Source organism: Ammospiza nelsoni, chromosome 2 (assembly GCF_027579445.1).
Source record: "Ammospiza nelsoni isolate bAmmNel1 chromosome 2, bAmmNel1.pri, whole genome shotgun sequence".
NCBI lineage: Eukaryota > Metazoa > Chordata > Aves > Passeriformes > Passerellidae > Ammospiza > Ammospiza nelsoni.
This window is the reverse complement of record NC_080634.1, coordinates 59,863,679-59,887,540: the sequence shown is the minus strand read 5'-3', so window position 1 is coordinate 59,887,540 and position 23,862 is coordinate 59,863,679. Positions and strand designations below refer to the sequence as shown.

The 23,862-nt window shown below is 36.2% G+C and overlaps 1 protein-coding gene across 3 annotated transcripts in view; it reads right to left on the bottom strand.

The window, feature by feature from the left end:
* Nucleotides 1-23,862, bottom strand: part of VWA8 (von Willebrand factor A domain containing 8) — a 184,056-nt gene that overhangs the window by 105,163 nt on the left and 55,031 nt on the right. For all 3 annotated transcript variants that reach the window (XM_059493551.1, XM_059493553.1, XM_059493552.1), the window contains exons 13-20: nucleotides 21,464-21,624; nucleotides 20,231-20,344; nucleotides 12,996-13,164; nucleotides 12,637-12,714; nucleotides 9,788-9,903; nucleotides 8,752-8,858; nucleotides 6,726-6,832; nucleotides 2,596-2,667 (exon numbers count right to left, since the gene is read on the bottom strand). In XM_059493551.1, the coding sequence (XP_059349534.1) occupies nucleotides 2,596-2,667; nucleotides 6,726-6,832; nucleotides 8,752-8,858; nucleotides 9,788-9,903; nucleotides 12,637-12,714; nucleotides 12,996-13,164; nucleotides 20,231-20,344; nucleotides 21,464-21,624 (924 nt within the window). The remainder of the gene's footprint in view (nucleotides 1-2,595; nucleotides 2,668-6,725; nucleotides 6,833-8,751; nucleotides 8,859-9,787; nucleotides 9,904-12,636; nucleotides 12,715-12,995; nucleotides 13,165-20,230; nucleotides 20,345-21,463; nucleotides 21,625-23,862) is intronic.

Here is a 23,862-nt window from a genome sequence, read left to right as displayed (position 1 = left end):
GTCCTAAGGTAAATGCCAACTCAATTAAATATCTAGGAAATGACACAAGCTTTCAAAAGGATGTTAGTCCTATGTTTTGAAATACTCCAGTTCAGAGAATTTGAATTTTCAGTTATTACACTGAATTTCCATGATTCACTCGTTCACTAATAAGACACTTAAGAGAAAGGAACTCAAAACAGTACTTTGTATCCCCTCAAACTTATCTGTTTTTTCCAAAGGGGAAAAACAGGTACACACTGATGTATATATCAAGGCATCACAAAACCCTAGCTTCTTATACAGACTGAACTGATAAAAGTAACTGAACAGAAAAAAATAATGTTTTTTAAAAGTAATTTTCTTTACAAAAAATTTATGAAAAGACTAATATCTTCAATGAGGTACCTACACATACTGCATGAAAGCACAATTGATGCAATGTGGTTGCTTTTAAAGTACTTGAACATGATTCATCACAAGCTCCACAAATTTACAGTAAAATATTTAAGGAATTAGCCAAGGAATTTCTAAGTGGTTAGTGATCATTCCTGAGAAATGAAGAATGATTGCTGTGGTACTGAAAAGACTGCAGAATGGCAAATACAGCACTTCAAACTTAAAAACAGTATTTTGAAAGGAAAAGGCCTGTTGGCCTTTTTTTAGTCACACATAAAAACTCTGGAACAAATTTGTAAAGAGTAAACCTGGAAGTACTCAAAAGTATGTTAGCAATTAAAAAAAAACAACTGTACTCCTGATTTGCCAAAGGGAAAGCGCAGCAAATCAACTAATTTTCCAACTTAATGGTACAGCTGAGCTGATGTCTGGAATCAAAGCAATATGTTCCAATACTTCAATCCAGTCAAATCTTTTAATGCTGTCTTCAAGTAGAGACTCAAAAGATGGAAGAAAATCTGACATGCATTAAATTATTAGAATGAGAATACATCTGCTGGAAATATCCATTATATCCTAATAATTGTACTAGCATAGTCTTCAAAACTTTTCTGCTAAATGAGGCATGTGTCAGAGCTCTGATTTGCCATTGGTATAAACAAGCTCTTTCCCCACACCTAGGGTTTTACTTGTTGTATTGAAGGTCAGCTCTGACATGGTTTTCCTGCTTTGCTGGGGTTCCTTTTGTCCCCCATGCCATGGGAGCTGCATTTACACTCAAGCCCTTTCCTTGGTTCCTTCCCAGCCTGCACTGAGGCGATGCTGTGCTCGGCCCTGTATCTTGCTGATCCCAGCCTGGACCTGCTGATTTGACTTCCCAGCTTGATCTCAGACTTGCCTTATTCACCACGGACCAGTCTGGCAGCCACTGAGCACTTGGATGACCATGGCTGCTGTCCCCAGGCCTGCTACTCTTGCTTTGGCACTGAGGGACTGCAAAAGTTATCATTAAGGACTCCGTCCCTGCCTCTGTTTTCTCACGGTTCAGCCTGCTCCTGCTATTCCTTGCCAGCAATTGCTGCAGGCAATCTGTACTACATAACATTTTCAATACCAGCTTGGAAGCAGGCATAGACAGCACTGTTTATGAAGTACAATAAATAGATCTTGTTTCATTTATGAAATAGATAAATTTCTATTTATGAAGAGATTAAACCTTTTGGAGAAGATGGCATTATCCTTCAAAAGTCTACAGAGGTTTCAAATAAACCATCTTTGTAAATTCAAGTTGATAACAAGGATGCTGAACAGATGAGAGTATACTTCAATATATGCACATTAATAATAATTAGCATTTTATATTAATTGCTGTGTTGGTTAGATTGTTAGTGCTTTTTGTTAGACATGTTCTACAGACTACTGCAAAACAAAAAGAGAAACATCTGCTAAAAAATTATTGTAATTATTGTTTGCTAAGGACAGCTAAACAAAAGGGAGATTACTTTTGGGGCAAAAACCAATCTCAACAATGAGGTATTGATAACCAAAGATACCAGTCAAAGAACTATACAAATCTGTTACTTTTTAGAGAAAATGAGTATTTAGCTGTCAATAAGATTTGGGTAATACTGAAGTGTACCCCTCTTACCTACCACTGGAGATTTTAAAGGAGTGGTTTGATACATGGTCAAGAATAATACCCAAAGCCATTAACTGAAGATTTTAATGCTAATGATGTTACATACTGCTATTACTATGTCAGGAGAGGTTTAGATTGGATATCAGTAAAAGGTTTTTCACCCAGAGGGTGTTTGGGCACTGGAACAGGCTCCCCAGGGGACTGGTCAGGCCTGACAGAGTTTAAGAAGCACTTGGTCAGCACTCTCAGGCACAGCATGCGATTCTTGAGGATAGTCCTTTGCAGGACAAGGAGTTGTACTTTGATAATCCTTGTGGGTCCCTTTCAACTCAGAATATTCTGTGATTAATTCCTTCAGTTTTTACTCTGACAGCCATATACAACACATTTACGGCATTTACATTTTCCACAAATGTGTGCCTATAAAAACCCCTGTACAATGTACAATAAGGAATTGAAAATGGGCCAAATAGCTCAGTAATAGAAATGAATGCAATTACAAAGAAGTAAAACAAAGATTTAATTATATTATCGAATAACGTGTTTGTTCTACACATTGCAAGAAATATTTCACTCACCTGGTTACCAACTAAAAGAAGATGTTCTCCCAGCAGAAAGTCCTTGAGCATATCTTCCATTACCATCATATGCTAGAGAAAAGAACCCAAAATTTTCACTTGATTTTATGCTCTCAGATTTATGCATTCACTAATGACAGTGGTACAACAAGCATTTGGGGCTAGATATTTTGAACTTTATACTTACTTATAGCTACTTATTTCATACCAAGAGCCTCTCAGCCAATAATAGCAGAGGCAATATATCCAGTAATAAGAACAAGGAAGCATTTACATCCTCTGCTCAAACTCATTGTGGGAGCCTGATTTCCCTAAATACTTTTAATTCTCTGTAATCATTCCTTGTACATTTCCTTTTAGCCTAGCTGAATGCTTGTCACCCAGACTGTAAGAACTTTCTTTAGTTTGTGCCAACCTTCCAGCAATATCCTAGTAGAAGATTCCAGAAACCAAATAGAGAGAATCAGACATATACACACATATATATCATTGAACATTAAACATCAGGTCTAACTTAATACCAAATATACTTTTTCTGTTCTAATAAAACTTTATTTTCAAGGAAAATAAAGATAGGAATATGCATATTCAAGTCTGAAAGTGTCTATATGTATCTTACAATATGTGCCTAACTAGTAAATTTTTATTAATTATTAGTTCATATGTGCCTAATTGAAGCCAAAATGCTGGAGGTATATTTTTGCATATATCCACTATCATAACAGGTACACACTGTACATCCTTTAACCTTATCTCGCTTCTCACAAAGGATTTGTTTCAAAGGATAGAAAGGATTTCAGGATAATGTGGCAATGCAGACTACTTTACTCGCAATAAAGTCATGTATATTTCTCCACTGTATCTAGTTAAAATAGGTCATCAGTAAGTAGGTCAGTCAATCTACTTAGAGAAATGAATGATTGTCTTTAAATAAATACATTATCATCTCATCTCTAGGACTTGATTAATATAAAAATTAAAAATCAGCAGCTTACTTATAATTTCTGAGCATAAAACCCTTTGTTTCTGTGTGACGGATATTTTAAATTTCCAAATCTCTCTAGAACACAGGCTGGGGGTGGGGAAAGAAACTCTTGTAAACATAGCTTAATACCGTGAAATCCTAACCAGGCATTTCAAAAGACTACTGAATGCTCAACACACAATTTAAGGAGAGCACTTCAAGGCAAATTATTCTGGTTTTTTGCATGTGTACGCACTAGAAATTTATAACTGAGAAAAATAAATTTGACCAGATATAGGAGAAATTCTAGTTAGTCAGTTTACCACACACACTGCTTACAATTTTAGATTTTATTTCTAAGGCACAAATACATCCTTTTGATTACTTTTTTTTTATCCTAGATTAACAAATATACATACATTATGGTTCCCCTGCAAAGCAGCTTACCCACCAGAAATGCTATGTACTGATACTTCTTCTTTTGTTGGTTCTTTTTTTGTACCAGGACTTAAATTAGCATTGTATTATGATACCTGCAGACATTTAATATTACCTATTTAGGCAAAGGAGTTGTAAGTAGACACATCCATCACCTTTATCAATCCATGTTCCCCAGTGCCTTGTCTGAAAATTGCATTTGGCATATTACCTAAAAAAATTATTCCCATCCCTATGACACCTGTTGTGGACCAACAGCAATGTTTTATGGCAATATTAAATTTCACTGTAATGTGAATTGTTTCAAGACCAAACATACAAAGGCAAAAATCTATGTGTTTCATTACACTGTGCAGCACTACAAAGGGCTGAGGACATACTTTTTCTCAGTTTTCAGTTTATTTCTGTAGCTTTAGGTAAGAAAGCACTGCACTAAACTCAAATAAAATTTGTTCTCCAGCAGGTTTTGTTAAATGATCATTGTAGCACTTGAATCACCAAACTGCAAAGTAGCAATACAGAAAATAAGAGTACAATTCATTTAGAAATTGGAACACCTATCCTGACTGGTATTTGGTTGCTGTTTCCTTTAGCATTTAGCAGGCATATCTATGCTAAGAAAGATACAGAGCAGCAGCAATTTTAACAGAGGTTCTCTGCAGCAATTTTATCAGAGGTTCCCTGAATAAAATCTGAACACAGTTTTGTCTACAGTTTTCTGAAGCTATAAGCAAGAAGGTGGAAAAAGCAAAGCAGGTGGTAAGTCCTAGGAGAACTCAGGATTTCCTTTCCAACAGACACAAATTATGTGCTTTATCAAAATGGTAACAGAACAAAATCTCACATGAAATGTTAGTAGGGAAGATGAAGTCTGTCATCTGTTCCCCTTGCATGGCATGTCATCACCTTCAATAGGTGATACCCATGTAGCTTAGCCTTTCTGGGGCAAAATTATAAATGAGGTACAAAAAAGACTAGGAAAAGAAAGTACGGAAACCCAAACTAGGCCCCTAAAAGCAAAGTATTTCACAAGATCATGCTATCAGTATTGCCTTTCAGTAGGAAAATATTTTAAAGGTAACCAAGAGAGTAAATCTCTTCCTAAGGATACCGTTGTCTGACAGTTTTGAGGCTTTTACGCTAGGCAGAGAAGAAAGCTGCTCTACAAAATGGGGTGCTGGAGAAACCAAAAAGCCTGGTCACAAGGCCCTTCCTTTTCCTTGTATTCATTAACCACTCTTTACTACTACTATGACCTAATTGACACTAATGCCTAATTAATAAGCTAAACTATTTAAAAGAAATAATTAATAACGCTAATAACTAATTTTCTAAGTACTATTCTCCTTCCTTTTCAAATATGCAATATTAATTCTAATGTAAAGGAGTGTATTGGGTCTAGCTGAGATGGAGCTGGTTGGGTATGAAAGTTGTAGTGAATGTGGTGACATCAGTGAGTAGTGGGGTTCCACAGGGCTCCAATTTAAACCTTCTGTTCTTCATCATCTTCATAATTGTCTTCTAAAGAATGGGAAGGGATACTAAGCAAGTTCTCAGATGACACAAAACTGGGAAGAGCTGTAGACTTACTTGAGGACAGAGAGGCCCTGCAGAGAGGCCTTGACAAATCAGAGGCTGGGCAATCCTCACCCATATGAGGTCCAACAAGGGCAAGTGCCGGATTCTGCATCTGGAATGGGGCAACCCTGGAGGTACAGACAGACTGGGGAAAGAGATGCTGGAGAGCAGTGCCATGGAAAGGGACCTGGGGGTCTTGGTCCATGGTAAGTTGAACATGAACCAGCAGTGCCTTGGCAGCCAGGAGGGCCAACCCTGCCCTGGGGGCATCAGGCACAGCATCTCCAGTGGGCAAAGGAGGGGATTGTCCCACTCTGTTCTGAGCTGGGGCCGCCTCACCAGTGCTTTAGCACCTGCTGAGCAGGGCTGGCACAGCATCAGCACTGTCTCCCCAGCATTTCCTCCCCATCAGTAGTCTGGGGTAGGCAAAATCCTGGGACAGGACACACCTAGGCCAACTGACCCAAAATAACCACAAGTATATTCCATACTATATGACATCACCTCAACTACAAAAGTTAAGAAAAGGTGTAGGAGTGGGGGCATTTGTTATTTACAATGTTTGCCTTCCCAAGCAACCACCACATGTGCTGAAGCCCACAGCTTCCTGGAAAGTGGCTGAACATCACTTGCTAGTGGGAAGTAGAGATTTAAATTGTTGGTTTTTCTTTTTGATTGTGCACACACAAATTTTTGGTTTTGCTTTTGCTTAATAAATTGCCTTATCTCAACCTATGAGTTTTTTTCCAGCCTGTTTTCTCTCCCCTCTCCACCTGGGAAGGGGGAATGATAGTGGCTTAGTGGGCACCTGGAGTTCAGCCAAGGTCAACCCAGGGAGATACAACTTTATGCAACAGGCCTGTAAAACACAGTCTCAGGATGCAATCTACAATCCAGCCCTAAGGGTGGATCAGTCCAGCAGCAGTAAACATAAAATGTTCAATAGAATTGTTATAATCTCTTCACACGGGGCTGAAGATATGTCTAAAATGACCACCAAATGCTATGAGAAAATTTAAGACTAAAGAAACTACTTCAGAAATATATCCTTAAAATTTAGTTAGTGCATTATTTACTACACATATGAGCATACCCATTAGTATACATTTAACAAACTTTTCTAACTCAGAAGTCAGAGATTTGTACTTACTTGTGCATTTTCATAAAACAAAACATCTGGCACTTTCATTTTCTCAGCTGAGTTATAAATTGGCATGGTCACAGAGCCTATCTTCAGAATCCCGTTGCTTATTTCACCTAGTCATTTTTCAGGAAACAAGCAAATGTATTTCTTACAACATCTTCTAAGCAGACAATGCAATCAATACCTAACATTCGCAAGTAACGATTTACAGATTGTAACAAGGCTCTGGTTTGCAGTAAATGATTTCTATCTAAAGAGAGAAAACACTTGGAAGAGTATCAACTTACAAAACGCTGCATTATCATGAATTTGAATTCTCTTTAAAACTGTAAAGAAGTGTATTACAATAAATAATGAAAAGGTGATCTTACATGAAAAGGACCATAAGAAACACCAGAAATTGTGAGCACTGCCTTGGTCTAATTTGACACTCTCCTTGTATTACTGGAACATCTAGGCTATATTTTCTCAATCCACAAGGTTTCACACTTCTGTTCTTCTGCCTTCCCCTGTCCCACTGTGGAGTGAGGCACGGACATGAGGTAACAAAGCTCTGTGGAGGCTCAGCTGAGAGGGGGAGCACACCCACCACAACAGTACAGAGCCACTGCTGAATCTCCCTTTCAGCACTACCCCTCAACTACAGCCCTGAGAGTAAAATTAGTTTAAAAAACTTTTTATAGATCAAAAGAACCATAAATTCAGTACTTAGGAAAATAAAAAATAAGTGTAATTAATAAAAAATGCAATAAAAATATTTTTTTGTTTTGCTACTAATTTCCTAATCTGGCATGGTATAAAACTGAAAATACCCTTATTTCCAGACAGATTTTTTTAGCTATTTGCCATTATGGCATGAAACAGAGAAACACAGAAAATTCAAGGGATGTATCCAGATTATATATAATGTGAATAAGAGATATATAATACATAGATGGTTGTAGATATATATGTATATACACGTGGCTGCATAGATATTTGTACATGCTTGCATACACATATTGTACTGCATATAATAGAAACTATATATCCATTAATATACCTTATAAAAGACATATATAATATATATAAGATATAAAAGATATATATATAAATCTATATATATGAAAGATACAAAATCTATATATTATTATATCATATAAAATAGGTACTTCTATATACACAGACATAAATAAATTCATAAAAATAGAATCCACATGAATTAAAACCAAAGATGTGTTTACCACTGCACAGATCTAACACTAAAAATACACCAATCTAATATATCACAAAACTGGGAACAAACATACAGAAGAACAAGAACAGAGATAACACTGGTGAGGCAGAGAACAGGAAAAACATATGAATGGAAAATGGCAAATTGCTCCCAGTACGCTGCCTGACAGAGGATATGAAAAGATATACAGCTAGCATGAAGGGGGTCATACAGGAATGAGAAAGCAGAAGTGAGAAAAATGGCAGAAGCAGAAATATATGCATAGCCCTGAAGGTGACTACAGATGATTACAAGTTGGATAAGCCAAAGAAACTAACACCTGCTCAATAAAGGTGACATGCAACTACTACAGCAATTTAAAGAGAACAAACAGAATAACAAAGAAGTGTGTGCAAGAATGAAAGCAAATGATGGCACAAAACCTCTACAAGAATCTCAAAAAAAAAAGGTGATTTTAAGAGGGGAGAGAAAGAAGCAATGGTAAAAAAACAGAACAGAAAAATGTTAAGATCAAACTAAGGCTGTAACTCTACAGAGGACTATTAGTGATGAAAAATGAAAAAGCAGTACTAAAAGCCTGAGACCATGGATCTTATAGACTGAGAAACACTTAAACATGATGGAAAACAAAATTCCATGAGCAGGGAACTCAGCAGATATATACTGAGAGCAGCAACACATTCTGATAGAACAAAGTCAGAGATACAAATGAAGCAAATTACATTTAATTTTGAGGATAACTAGTACACCTTTATACATCCAGCAATTTGAGTAACATTCATGCAGAGCAGGAAAAAAACATAGCAGAAAGCTTACATGTGTAATCCTTTCCCTCTAGTTTTTCTGTGTCATCTGGACTTGTTTCAATACCAGAATCCTGCAGATTTTTGTGTAAAGCTGATCTGGCAAGGTTTGGTAAAAATCTAAAAGAAGGAGAATAATAGGGAGGCTGTATTTTAAGGGTTTTACTTTTAAAAGTTTTCATTATTTTCTGTAATCTAAAAATCTAAATCTAATGTAATTGGTAATCTAAAATGAAGATTCACTTGCACCTCCAAACCCTAAATGTCTATTCATTTCACAAAAAGGCTTCCACATTTCACCTATCCCCAAGGAGAGGAACTGAGCTTCTTTCATAGGCAATGAACTACACTTGTGGTGGTGCACTCTTTTTTAAAGGCTTCAGTGTTATCAAATATTGCAATAGGGTTGTAATGGAGGGTGGTTTAGAACTGGAGGCATGTCATGTCCTCATTCTATTCCAAGTAAGAGCCACAACAGAAACAATTGCTTTTGGAAATACCTTTTCTCATTACTCAATTCACTTGGATCTCAGAGAGAGAGTAAGCTCTGAGGTGTTTAGAACTAGACCCTTTCAGTTTTCCAAACCTTTTCATAATAACAACTTGCTTTCTTTTGAAGAGGAAAAAACCCCCCAAAATCCCCAAACAGGCCAAAATCCACAAACAAAATCTCAAAGCAAACAAAACTCTTGTAACTCTTCTAGATACAGCTTTTAGAACTGAAACCAAGTGCCCATGAAATCTAAGTCAAACTAGACATTAATATGGCTCTGCTTTGAGTGTTTTTAGACAGTGAAGCTATGTTGATAATGGTGAACTAATTTATATAATGTAGTGACATATCTTCATAAAGATGGGAAAATTGTACCAACTCATTTGTACTTATCTTCCAGGTTTGAGAATACCACAGAAATATTCCTAAAGAAATTACTAACTTCAAGGAGCAAGACAGCAATTGCATTAATTACTGAAACACATTAAAAGCTATCTTGCTTGCTAGCAACTGACCAAGAAGCTCTTGGAACTTCCACCAAATACAGCAGTTCTACCTGGAAAGGCAGGCTTTATTAACAGCATCATAAAGGCTTTCATCTGGATGTTGCGACAGTCGACGGCAAATTCGCAACAGTTGTCGAGTAGATAAAAACGAGGCCAGTGACTGTGCCTGTCAAAGAATACAGGGTAGTTTAATTATTCAATCTGTGTGAGGGATTTAGAGCAAACAAGTCAGGAGAAAAATGCAATCCAAAAGGAATAATTTCAACTCTTCTCCCGATTCATAGATGCTTTGCGCCTTCTACAGCAAATCGTGCACTTTAATAGGCAAGCTTGTATTTTTGCAGTAAGTCACTGTCATGGAAATCATTATGTCACCAAAAGATTAGTCTTAAAATAGCACTTGATAAGCAACAGGAAGAAAAATGTGCTGTGAACTGAATTTTATGTGCTATATAAACCCTAGCTTTAATATCTGCAAAAAAAAGCAGGTTAGTTACTGTGAAAGGATCAATGTGCTACAAAGTCATCTGCTCTTCACAAACTAAATATGAGCTCCACATGTAATGCTCTGGCAAAAAGGTCTGGCAGGATTCTTAGACATATAAACAAGACAACACTGGGCAGCAGCACGGAGATTGTATCACCTCTGCACACGCCTTCTGGGCGGGCCATTACTGGAACACTGTGTCCTTTGCTGTTGTCCACATGTTAAAACAAATGCTAAAAACTGGACATGAACCAGCAAAGATTTACAGAAATTATTCAATGCTTGGGAAGGCAGACCTCAAACAAACACAGCAAAATTTAAAAAACCAAACAGAAAGAATCACAAAACAAGCAACCATGTATTTAAAGAAGGATCCAAAGACTGAGAAAGAAATCATTCTATAATTATATCTACCGGATGAAGGTATCTAATACAAATAGGTTCCTTATTTTAGCAGGAAACACACAACAATGAGTGTGATCTGATAAGTCACGCCATGTTTTGCCTGGGTCAAGTGAAATATTTTAATTAGGTAATTTCAAAATGTTTTGTTTGGGTTTACACAAGTTTTTATATAAAATTTCTAACTGCAAAAAAAAAAAGTCAGCTCTGTGAAATCACACAAAACTTCTCTCAAATTATGAGAAAGGAAAGAATAATACTTTTTAGCATATCTCTGAGCAATGAGAAAGAATTATTTAGATTGGGGTAACTGCAGAGATTACTATTCCTCTTCCTCCTGCTTTCACTGACAGAAGATTGTGAAGCATCTTCTGAACAACCATAGTTTACAAGCAAGCACTGTAAACGATGACATTTCATGAGTTACTTCAAGACCTACTCAGTCATGCCTGAAGAAAGGGCAAGGGTCTATGTTCTCTCCTTACTATCCATAGAGGATAGGACCATTGAGGAAAAGTTTTATCATGTCTTCTGAGTATTTCCAAATGGTAGCCGAAAGTATTGTGAACATAATTTCCTCCACTATTACCTGATTTGTTTGGGTTTTTTTATATTGAACAACTGCAAACATAAAATTGTGTGAGTGACAATTTTTTTAATATATTTCTATGAGGCATCTAATTCAACAGGATCTTGATTGTGGCCTCCAGATTCTATTGTAAATCAAGCAAACAATTACAATGACGTGGACAACACCCACAGAGTGAACAGTTTACAGGTATTCTATTGTTAACAAAACAATTTTAAACAATGGTTAATACTTCAGTATAATCTCTGGCAGACACTTATTTACTTAGACAACTCTATAAATAGCCTAATGTACATTAGGCACACGTTCCACCTCTCTGCACAGGTGTGCTGTCTCTAACATGCCTCATGTCACCACTGATCTACAAGAATCCTGTCTCGAACCATACTGTGACTTACTTCTCATTCAGCATCACATAATTCATTTAGATATTTCACAATTCTACAGATATCCACATATATGGAAAAGATTTTTGTGGTGCTCTATTCAGACATGGTATGTCTCCAAGTATGTCAAGACTGATACATTTATACATTAGATGGAGGAAGCTCAATTGATGATTTTAACAACTGCCCCTACAGTGTACCTAAAAGTCAATTTTTTCTTACTTTTTTAAGCTCAAAAGAACATAACAGCCTCTCTCAGCTTCTTAAATAGAAAAACTATAAGAACTATTATCAATGTTAAAATAGTGAAAACTAAGGACAACAAATTAAATTTCTTAAGTACCAGTTAAGCTGGTACTGCTGGATTCCACCAAAATGTTTTACATTTTACTTACATCAAAGGTATGCTGTGTTTTAGCTGCCATAGCAATAATTTCTTCTTCTTTTCACCATAATTTAACTGTATTTTTAAAGAATTCTGTGGTCACTTTGTCAGCTGAACTTATTTTTCCTGACATTACTTCTTTAATAGAATAGCCTCTAGCAGCAATGCAGCCAGGAGTTCTGGAGCATTCTATTTTCTGAATCTCTGCTGCTGTCCATTGTCATTTTATAATGACTACATAGCTCCTATTGCCAAAAAAATCCCCAATAACCTCAGCTATCAATTTTCCAATTACTTAAGCAAAGTAATAAAAAAATACCTGAACATGTGATTATATCCATACATTCAAAAAGCCCCTCAGCATGTTTCACTGTAAGCCACATACCTAAACTCACTGTGTTCTGTTTTTGATTCTCTGGGATTTGTGCAAATTCCTAAAACTTAGGGAGATTCCAAATACATACATCATAAATCAAATAAGTTTATAGTATGCAGCACAGTAATTGCTAGTAATAGCTTTCTGGGGCTGGTTTTCCAATCAGGCAGCCTTTGAAATAACACTATAGCTTAGCATGTTTCACCTAGCCTTTGTAAAGACAGTCACAGCAGGAGACAGTAAATGCAAAGAGAAAAGAAGAAGAAGGGCTCACAGTGGCATCATTTGTCTCCCGAAGCTTGTGTGTTACTGACAACAACTTTTCCACAGCAGCACTGGGTACATTTGGAATCTGGTTGAAAGAAAAAACAGTATTAATCTTATTGCAAGATATCCAAGTTTCATGTATGCAATAACCACAGAGTCGCCACAGTTGCTTTATGACAAAGAGTATTTTTTATTACAGCAGCATTTGATATTAAAATAAGAATTACATCATTAAAAGATAAGCAGGTATGTTGCTTTGATAAACTTCAAAAATCAGCTCCTTTATGCTACATTGAAATAGCAATATATTTTATAAGTAGCAAATAATCCTGTTCAGTAAGTGCCTAAGGTACTGAATGTACTTACCATTTGTTTAATAACTTCAATTTCTTCACTCTTGCTTAAAGATCGAACATTATGAAACAGAAACAGTGTCAAAAACTCTGGACCCAGCCATTGCTGGGTAGTACTTCCAATGACAGGAGGCTCTGCTAAGACCACTATTCTGAAAGAAGGATGGATAGGAAAGATAGATCTGCAAAAAAAGAGTTGAAAAATGCATTACCAGGCTTAAGGAATGAATATCAGATTTAATTTTTACAATAAATGAGAAGAAGATAAATTATTGTGCTGAAATATATCATAGTATATCCAGATCATTTGCAATGCAACTTTATTTTCTAAAAAAAGACACAGGCTGCATAAGTGACTTGAAATTTTTAAAATTTACACACTTTCTTAATGCTCATAAGTCTACCCAAGTCTCTTCATTTGCAACAGGACCTGCACACCTTAAGATGGATAAATACCACCAACTAAGCTACAGAGAACTGTGCTGTATGTCTGAAATGGGCACATCTCACTCATTTAACGGACTTTTACAAGTGCTTTACCTAGAACAGGCAACTCAGGCACAAAAGAAGACCTACCAGAGCTGCAGTAATGAGTAACTTCTTTTACTGAATTAGACTGACAGAAAGGATGACACTGTAGAGATTTGCCTAGATACTGTGAAGAGCTGAATTTAGTAACATTTTAGGAACATTCCCTTACAGATGCTCTTTGTGGTCCTTGGATTAATATGTCTAACTTCATATCACTCCTGAAAGTTATGCTTCAAAGACCAAACCAGTCACTTCACCCCTGGCTCATTTTAGAGTCAGCATGAGGAGACAGGTCTTTCTAGTGGAAGATTAGGATTCACACGAACTTCAGACTTGTTGTACTCGCTCCTTAAATCAATCAAGCACAAAAGTCTAGCCACAACCAGTACTCTGCCCTTCTCATATTTTTTCAGCACCTCCAACCATATCTTCAAAGGCATCACAGGATAGAACTTTATTTGCTTTAATTTCTCTTTGCCCAAAATTTTTTTCTAACACTGTTCTGAACTTCCCTTCTTCATCCTATCTGCCTCCACAGCTTCCTGTGAAAAAACACACACTGTTCCTGGCTATAAAAGGTACTTTCATTATTATTGTTTTTTAATTCTTTATGGGACTGGCCTCCTACCCTAAGCCAGTGTTTCCCAGTTCTCACTTGAGGATTTGGTAACTAACAGTCTTGACTCCACTGAAGATAATAGGAACTTGCAACACAAACTTAAATATACAACTTTTAGATGTGTATGTTAAGGCACTAAAAGACTGCTGCCTTGGATTTTGATATCTTGCGACCTTCACATCTTCTGTATCCCTTGTCTCTGTAATACTTTCACCTCCTCTGACTGGACACTCATTGGTACTCATTAATCAGCACACCTGCAAGCTCACAGCATCACACAGAATCAGTGAATATTCTGAGCTGAAAGCTACCCAGAAGGATCATCAAGTCCAGCTCTTAAGTGAATGACCCATAGAGAGATCAGACCTGTGACCTTGGTGTTATTAGCACCATGCTTTGATCAACAGAGATCATCTCCAGAAGCAGCAGAAACAATGGAGTAACACATCAGAATACAAAAGCCAGTCAAATTTTGTCCAAGATGGGCCTGTTTTCATCAACTAATTTTACAGTACTCTTATTAAAATACAGGATGTTTTGGAAAAAGCAAGTGAAATTTGATTAGGCAGTTTATATTGCTGCTACTATGTCATTTTCCATACAAATTACTGAAGACATAAACTGACAAACCTACAGCATAGTTGGCTCATCTGTACATCATAACAAGAAACCTGTGATACAACAGGGCAATTACAGCAGTCTCTTGTATCAAAGCAAACAAAGGCAGTGGTATGAGTTTTTCTCAGCTGAAAGTCATAAGCCTAGAAGCTACTCCCTGATTGATAAAAATAGAAATAGATGTCTAAAAACATCACATGAAAGAGAAACCAATGGGAATTGCACTGTCACTAAGCATAAAAGAAGGTCAGGGAACATTAGCCAACTTTATTACAGAAGAAAACATTTCCTAGATAGGATAAATACATATACTTTCAGACTCCCTTTCCCTAACATTACTAGGAAAAAAAGCAACCCTCCTCCAGATATCCATCAAATTCTGGCCCTTCTACAACACCATAAGAGAACACAAGGAGTCAACTTTTAAGGTGTAGGACTCGTATTTCTTTTGTATCACTTCCTATTCACTGCCCCCAAAGCACTTGGTGGGGACAGCCAGCGAGGACAGGAAAGAAGTGGGAGGAGAGGAGATGCAAAGTCAGGGAGAGCTAATTTGGTGATATCAGTTCAATTTACTAATGTACTCTCTAGATTTGGACAACATCACTGCTGTAGGTTTCCAGGTTGTAAACATGAAAAAAAAAAAATTTGGCTATTTCAAAAGCCCATTGTTTGAGTGATGTTTGCAATGCTGAAAATATCAGGCTAAGTGTATTATTAAACAAACACCATGAATGACTCAGTTCTGCAGTGCTAAGTTCCCATCTTCCATCAGCACAACTGAAGAGCTTCAAAGTTGTTCCATCACATTACAGATCAAGTCTCAAAAACAGCACAATATGGAGAGCTCCTACATGGAGCTGTAGGTCATAAAAAAGAAATCTTTGATGTGACAAGAAATCTTGTGGGTTTTACAGATGAAAACAAAGTAAATGTAACTTGTTAAAAACTTGGCATCTTTTAAATTAATGAGCCTCAAACATGGTGGGAAGATTTGATGTTAACTTATTCATGCAAAGAATCTATCCTTCTCTATTAAACATTTACTGACAATACAGGCAGCAAGGCATTTTCCTAATAAAATGAGTGTCCTTTTGACATCACTGTTTAATTTTTCAGCCAAGGATTAGCACCATTTTTCTTATAAAGAAAATCACACACATAGATCAGGGTGATTTTAGGGAAAGATTTTCTTGTTATTGATCATGGTTCTGAGCAACTGAAGCTTCTCATAAAAAATAGAATAAAATAAAATGCAGAACAGCATTTCTAATACCACTTTTTGTAAGATTAAACTATTTTTTATTATCTCTTTCTGTAATATGATTTAATAAATCTCATTTTCTATCAAATTTTGTAAGTTGGGAATTATTCCAACCCTAGAACCAAAATGACCTATTGTTATATTTTGCTGTTTCTTTTAAATTTCACCACAGTCTAACATTAACAGATGCCTTTATCTTAAAATTCACTTAACTGGAAAAAAGCCAAACCCCTAAACAACAAATGAAGTCAAAGCTAAAAAATGTAAGCAATTAAAAACTCTATTACTTGTTAAATTTACTCCGTGCCACAATTACACACATCTGTCTCATCTACTGTGCATTCCTTTTCAACCTAACCACATAGAAAAGACTCCACTCTCTGCAAGGCATTAAAACCACCTATGCATTATGAGAGACTTATTTTAGTTTTTCAACTATCCTATTATGCATCTACTCCTAGATTTCCCTATAATAGCTGCCTTTCTGTTCACCACACCAAGAACTCAGCATCTGTGTGTGCTGAAGGGGTATACCCACACAAACAGGTTATATACTGATATACTGCATCCTGAGACCAACAAACACTTCACTGCTGGATCTGTAAAGGCTGTGTGCTACCTTTACAGCATCTGTCTGGGTGAAGTAATGGATGATTACAGAAGAAATTCTATGCAGAAGTCTTGGATATGCACTCCTTGGACACACTTACTTTCTGAACTTGTTGGGGGAAATGAATCATGCAATCATTAAATGAATAAGTTATCAGCAGCTATTATTTCCTTCTATGTAAAATATCTTTAAGAACCATCTGTCACTTTCTCAAGGGCAACTTTTTTCTTCTCTTTAAACTCATGAACATGAATTCTTAGTTTCCTCAGAGGAGCGAATGAGTTCTGCAACCATTTGGTAACTTAACTTCACAGCCAAACTGGCATAATAAAGAATATAGGAAAAAGGACTCTGTGGCCACCACAAGTTATTTTGCAGCTTACAGGCTTTCAGCAGGGCAAGGAGTATCTCAGAATGTCCCAAAGGCAATGCACTGCTGGCGCTTGTCACTCCTGAAAGAGCTATTTTATCCACCATCCTGAAGCCCTTCTTAGAAAAGTGGAAATTTTTCTACAGATGTAGAAATGTAATGAAATAATAGTGAACATATTACTCAATGACACTAATTAACCTAATTTAAAATCAAAATATACTTTTTTAGCTCTTAAAAAAATAATAAAACTTCAAAATGTTGTCAAATATATGACACATGAATAATAGTGCTCTAATCTGCAAAAACTGACAACAATCTGAAAAGCAAACCATACTTTCCTCTTTGTCCATCACCTCTAATAACATCATCATGAGTTTAAGCACATTCACATTCTCTACTGTAATACTGTTTGCATTTGCACACAGAGGCATGTGATTTCTCAAGATCACAGCATGATCTGAAACACCATCCCTTTAGTAAAAAAACCACAAGAAAACATCTTGGTCCTCTTCTTTCTGTTCTACAACACATAAGAGTATTTTGACTATTGAAGCACTAAAGATTAAAGGCACTAAAACTGCAGGAACATATTAATATTCCCTTATTAGAAAATTAAGTAGACAATGTGTCACTCAAACATTACAGATTCAGTCCCAACAAAACTGAGAATGACATCATCTATTCCACAGGCCTGGCAAACAGCAAACAGCCTGGCAAACTGAAATTACTTTAGTCAAATCCAGCAAATCCAGCAAATAAGTAAAGCTCAGAAATCCAGCTAAGGCCACTAGTCACAGTCACTGGCATGAAGCAAGAGAGATGTCTCTCATCACTATGGAGAGCATCTCCCAGATGTGATTTGGGTAAGAATTTGCCCAACCAGTCTGCTAACAAATTCATATTACAACATACTCTAAGTAGCTTCTCCAAAGCCAATGTACTGCAGGCAAAGGAGGGACGGTGAGCACTGTTGGGATTAAAATCTGTGATAAAATTAGCTGTCAGTACCTCAGATATGATTTGATGGATTAATTCTGCTGGATTCTGCAACACTGGAAGGTACTGAAGTTTGCAGTAACTGACAACTACTGCTGAAAAGGATGAGTAGCAAGGACAAATACAGTCCTGGAATCAAACAGCAATTGTTGACATTGCATCCTGGAGTCAGTTAAAAGGCAGTGAGTGATGTTTTCAGAATATGGAAGTCACCAGAACCAGGATGAGGTCCTGGAACAGCTTCATTTCCTCAAGGGCTGATGAAGACAACACCCTCTCTATATAGAGGAGTCATCCAGTGATGCTAAAGAAGCACAAAGCCAAAACCAAAGAAGTAGATATATGTTTTCATTATTTTAACTTTGTTTTTTAAAATAAGTCATTACAGAAAACAAAGGCAGAATGAAAACTTCACCTAGGAGGATTCTAAGCAAAATGGACTTCAGATAATTCAGGAGCAAGAATTTTCATCTGCATCCAGGATGGTGCTACATGGTCCCACTGAGCTTCCAGACATAAGAATGACTACACAATGGGGTATCTGTTTGTTTCTGAGACCCCATTTCTGACTAATCAGAAATGCATTCTTGTCTAGTACAACAGACACACTTTGCTTATGGATTAGAGATCACTGTCAGTCAAATAGATAATTAAGAGCTTAGTAACTCAGAAACATTATATTACAAAATATTGAGGTGGTTAGATAAAAGCAGTACAGTGAGATGTGAAGGAAAGAGAGACAGCCTTTCAAGGACAGCAAAAAAACCCCGCAACTTTTGAAATCTTCAAAGTAGCCAAAGCAATGCACAATTACCACTGAACAGCTGAACCAAAAGGTTACTCAATGAGGCTAAAAAGAAGGAAAGTAGATACACAGGTGACACAAAGGAGAAGGGTCTACAGAACAATCATTAAAGAGGACAGCTTGGACAGGTGCTCATGGTCTAACAGATAATGAAGATTAAAGGGAGAGCACTGCCAAAACAGCCATTGTTAGAACAAAAAAGGATGTGCAGGATCCAGATGTACATCTCTATTCTTGTGAGAGAGATTCAATCCACTAGGAGTGGCAGCTCTGAAGATGAATGTGTGATGAACTGTCCAGGTTTTTGGAGTATATTGGATATGAACTAAAGCACAGCCACTGCCATTCTGCCTGAAAGCACGTTGGACAAGACTATGAACACAGAGCAGGGAGGAGACTGGTACAACAGATATATTTCATAGTAAAAAGTGTGATGCAAAGTAGGGATACCATGCTAGGTGGGCCTTTGGAGCTTTTTGCTGCTCTTTTCAAAGTCTTTGCTTAAAATCCTGATAAATAGAACATTTCCTTGATATATAGTTCTTCACACAAATAAATTACCAGGAAATTACCATCTAGCTAGGTGTATGGCCTCTGCAGACTGGACAGAATTTGCAACAAGTAGGCTTAGAATGAAATTTGAGGGTTTTGTTGGTTTTGTAGGAGCAGTTCTTGCCTTATTTTTTTTAAACCCACTGTATTTTGATTGAAAAGGGAACCAGAAATATGGAAACAACTAGGAAGTAAAAGAAAAGCAGCTTTTCTAAAGGGTAGACTATGGAGGCCAAAGAAAAAAATCAGATTCAGCAAGACAACTGAGAGAAAATATGTGGCATATCATGAGTGCACCCCTGCTACAAACCCATCAGGCCTCTTCAAAGTTTGGACACACGCACACCCTGCAGCATAACATTTCTATCTGTGGAATGTTTCTAGCAGACAAGTGGAAGTAAAGGAACAAAAAGAATAAGCATTATGGGTCCCAACCCATCCTTAGGATTTCCTGCCCCATATTAATCGTAAATTAAATACCAGCTTTCTAGCTCATGAGGCAAAAGAAAGTAACAAGTAGTATTTAACTTCAATTTAGCTTTATTTTCCAAGACTTTTAATAAAATGTTCCAAAATTAGGTACTATATAGCTTTATATCTATTTTTGTACCTAGTTAAAATTTCTTTTCAATTTCTATCTCCTTCTCTTAAATATTATTGAATATTTTCCTTTTAGTTCAAGCACTCTAAACAGGACATAATTTTGCCATACTACAAAAAGAAATAGAGCTAAGGAGGAACCTTATGTTTAAAAGATGCTTCTCTTAGCAATTAGAAGGAATCAGTTTAACAGAAAAGCATTTTGGTTTTTTTTTAATTAGAGAAAAAATTATAAAATTGAAATGTTGTTTGCATTCTATAGTCGCAGCTGATACTTTACCTCTCCTGTAGTTTCTCATCAGAGAGCTGTAATTCTTCTTTTATGTTTTGGTATCTATCTTCCCTTAACAATCTGGTGCCGTCATAGAGAGTCAGTTCTCTGTCATGTATTAGTCTGAAAATAAAGAATAAGTTCTATCTTAACTTTGATTAATTTTTATAATACAGGTAACAGCTAAGGGTATTTTTAAAAGCTATCTCAGTTAAAATACACCTCAGTAAAAAGAAAAATGATACCAACTCAAGATGCATCCAAGCATGGAGGTAAAACAACATAAGTTTTGGTGCAAAGTCAATCAACTTAGTTTAAATCCATATGGTAAGAACATGAAAAATAAAATCATCTGTGTTAACAGTGGAGTGTGCATAAATGGCACGAAACTGCTTTTATGTTATGCTTGTAACAAATATACTTTTATTTCTTGAAATGCTATCTTTCAGCTGGCTTTAATGATTAATATACATACAAGTCCAGGTTTTATTTTGTGATATGCAGAAGCTGATTGTCAAAACTAAAAATCAGAAAGGAACACTAAACAGATGAAAAGGCAAAAACACAGACAAGCATAAATCTCTGTTCTGTCCTTCTGCACATATATATAATAATAGAAAAAAGAAAATACTTTTGCTGTAACCTGCTTTTAAAGCTCACTATGTCCTCTGATTTGCAAAAGGCAGTATATGATGGATGCATACGAAATGGCATAAAATTTTGACTGAACAGTATAAATAACTATTAACATAGTATTTGCTATTACTGTGTTCTGCAAAGTTTAATTTATTTTTTATTGAATTATGAAATAATGTTTAGAAAGAGATCTTTGCAATCAATATAAAGTATGCTGTGTAACATATATTATAACCTACTTGCTTAGAAGTAGAATGCACTCAAAGTGTTTCAAATGTTTTCTGACATCTTGCATTTTAAAATTGTTAAACAAATATTACTAATTTTCAGATTTCATAATTCTAGAATAAAATCTAGCTCATTCCAAAATTCAAACTCACATTCTATATTTCCAACAGGCTGAAATTTCCTGCATTATTTTAGGTTTACAAAAAATTAAAGAATTGCTTCAGCTCTTAAGCATTGAAACTGTAATGCTCAGCTTGATCTTTACAGTATTCCTGAAGTTCCAAAGCCATATTCACCAGCAGCAGCTTCAGGTCTCAGTATGCATGCACTCAGTTCAAACACCACGTGCACCCAACCTGTCCAAGCTCCCCTGCTGACCTTTGGAGCACAGCTAGAGTGCCAGGGTTAATTCGGTGAATGCCATCAAGAAGAACAAGCTTTCCTTCCAGAGCTGCAGTGACAAGTGGTGACGGTCTCCAAGCAGTGTCTCCGTTCGGAAGAGTGTATCTTTGCTGGAGCAAATCTCTAGCTGTCATATCCTGCAAGTATCAGTCCATCAGAAGAATATAATTATGATTAATGATATACTTAAATTACAAGTACGTGCTTTCTCCTTAAAAAACTGCTTCTGTTCTTCCCAAGAATAACGGAAGATTAGCAGGAAATCTTCAACTACTTTTCCAAAGAGTATTAGCAATACACACACAAAGCTACTTACAAAATGCTAAATAGTCTCTGGAAGTTCTAGACTTGCCAATATCACCTCTTTGAAACAAGAACAAAAGCTTTTCTCCCCCCTGCCTCTTTAACAAAACACAAGCCTATGAGAACTTGTACACAGCCTGTGCACAGAAGGGGGCAGCAATTTACACCTGGAGCAAACAAGAATAATTTCTTTCATATGGAAGCCACCTGAAGGAGCAAAGATTTTATCATTAATCTTGAACACAAACCAGCATGACATTCCACCTCTCAGGAGGAAAATACTGCTGGAAGCATCAGAGAATAATGAACAGGGTAAGAAAGAAGCCTGTAACATAGAATTTATCAAAGGTAAATAGCCTAGCACAAAATAATACTCAGGGAATAAAACCAAAGACAAAATCTAGCATATCCTCCAGCACACGTATTTTAGATGTTCCACTACAATAGGTAAGCATGAGAGAAACAAAGACATAATAGTAATTTTGTGACTTGGAAGACTAAATTCATTGCTCAGGCTGTGCTGTGAGCACAACCCAGAATCAGATAAAAACGTATTTTCTATTGTAATTGTAGCTTTTGCATATGTCTTTTTCACAACCCTAAACCCTTTGAACTTTAAAGAATAAAAATAGAACACATTACATCATACAGCCTGAATAATTTCCTTTTTCTACATTTCCTTAAAAGCCCTAAAATAACAGTTCAAAGTCTGGTTCCTTCAGTGCTTCCACATTTATCTAATTCAAAGTCACATTCAAATCCACAAAACCATACCATGTTTTTATTGTTGTATTTCTTTTGTTTTACTGCTGCGTACACTCTTTTCTATATAATTAACAAATTAGACATTAACATTTTTATAAAAGAGAGAAAAATGTGGGCTTAGGACTTGCTTAAGAACTGTGCATTCAGCAGCTAGTAAATGCTGTAATGAATATTTAACTAACACACCTTTGGATAATTCACCTCTAGAGAAATGAAACAACATATAGTGTGAATTGACTGGGGGCCTGGTATGCTGTACAGCATGTCCATCTCTAATTCTAACAATGAGAACCATCCATTAATTTTCGGCACATAAACTCAGAAGAGCATTTTGTGCAAAATATTTTCTGAAATATAACATTAATATAACATTGTGATTTAAATGGTTGAATGAGATTCAGTTAAGGGATGATTAAAAAGGAATACCACTGCTAACACCTGCACAGTTTTTGTAAGGAGCTTATTTTACGGCTAAGTACCTGCTCAGTGATTTATTGTTTTTATTTATTTACCCTAACTCAATTTTTAAAAAGTTTTATTCAAATCACTAAATATATGATATTAAAACTAATCTTATAACACTCTAATGCTAAAAAGGCCTCCCATTGGAGGGGAGGTCACTGAAGTGTAAGAATTAATTATTCCTCTTATTTTGGACAAAGCAATGGCAACAATATATTGCCTTGTGAAACAAAAAGCTTATTTTAATTTGTAGCAGTCATTTTAACTTAAGTGTTTTACATTTCATTGTTTATTTTCTAGAGCAGTTTGTATACAGGAAAAAATATGTTTAGGAGAAAAACTAAGTAGGGTAACTTCTTCTGCATTCCCTCTAGTAGCAATACCAACACAAGCTTCCAACCTAGCCTTTTTTCATGGCTTGTAGTACTAATCATGTTCTTGGCAATCATGAGGTGAAGAATCTATGTTTCCTGCTTTTTATGCATATTTGGATTAATCATTTGTTAGTGTTTCTCAAATAAAAAACTGGAAGGATTTGGTAAGAAAAAATTATGAGGTCAGGCAAAAAAAAAAGTCCTAGAAACAAAAACACCACAGTACACAAACACCAGTGATGTGCTTAGAAAACTGTTTTTGCTAGGGAAGAAAAGGAGCAAGTTGCTGGCAAACTGTTATAACATGACTTCGACTGTTACTTTTTTTCCCCTCTGAAATTCTGGGGGGAGAAAATATTTTATTTTAAGCATTTGGACTGAAAGTTCCCTAGTTACAGTCCACAAAGCACTAGCTGGCTACTGCTTCTCATTTGCTGTTGCTTAACTGCATTAAGAGGCAACTTAAAAACA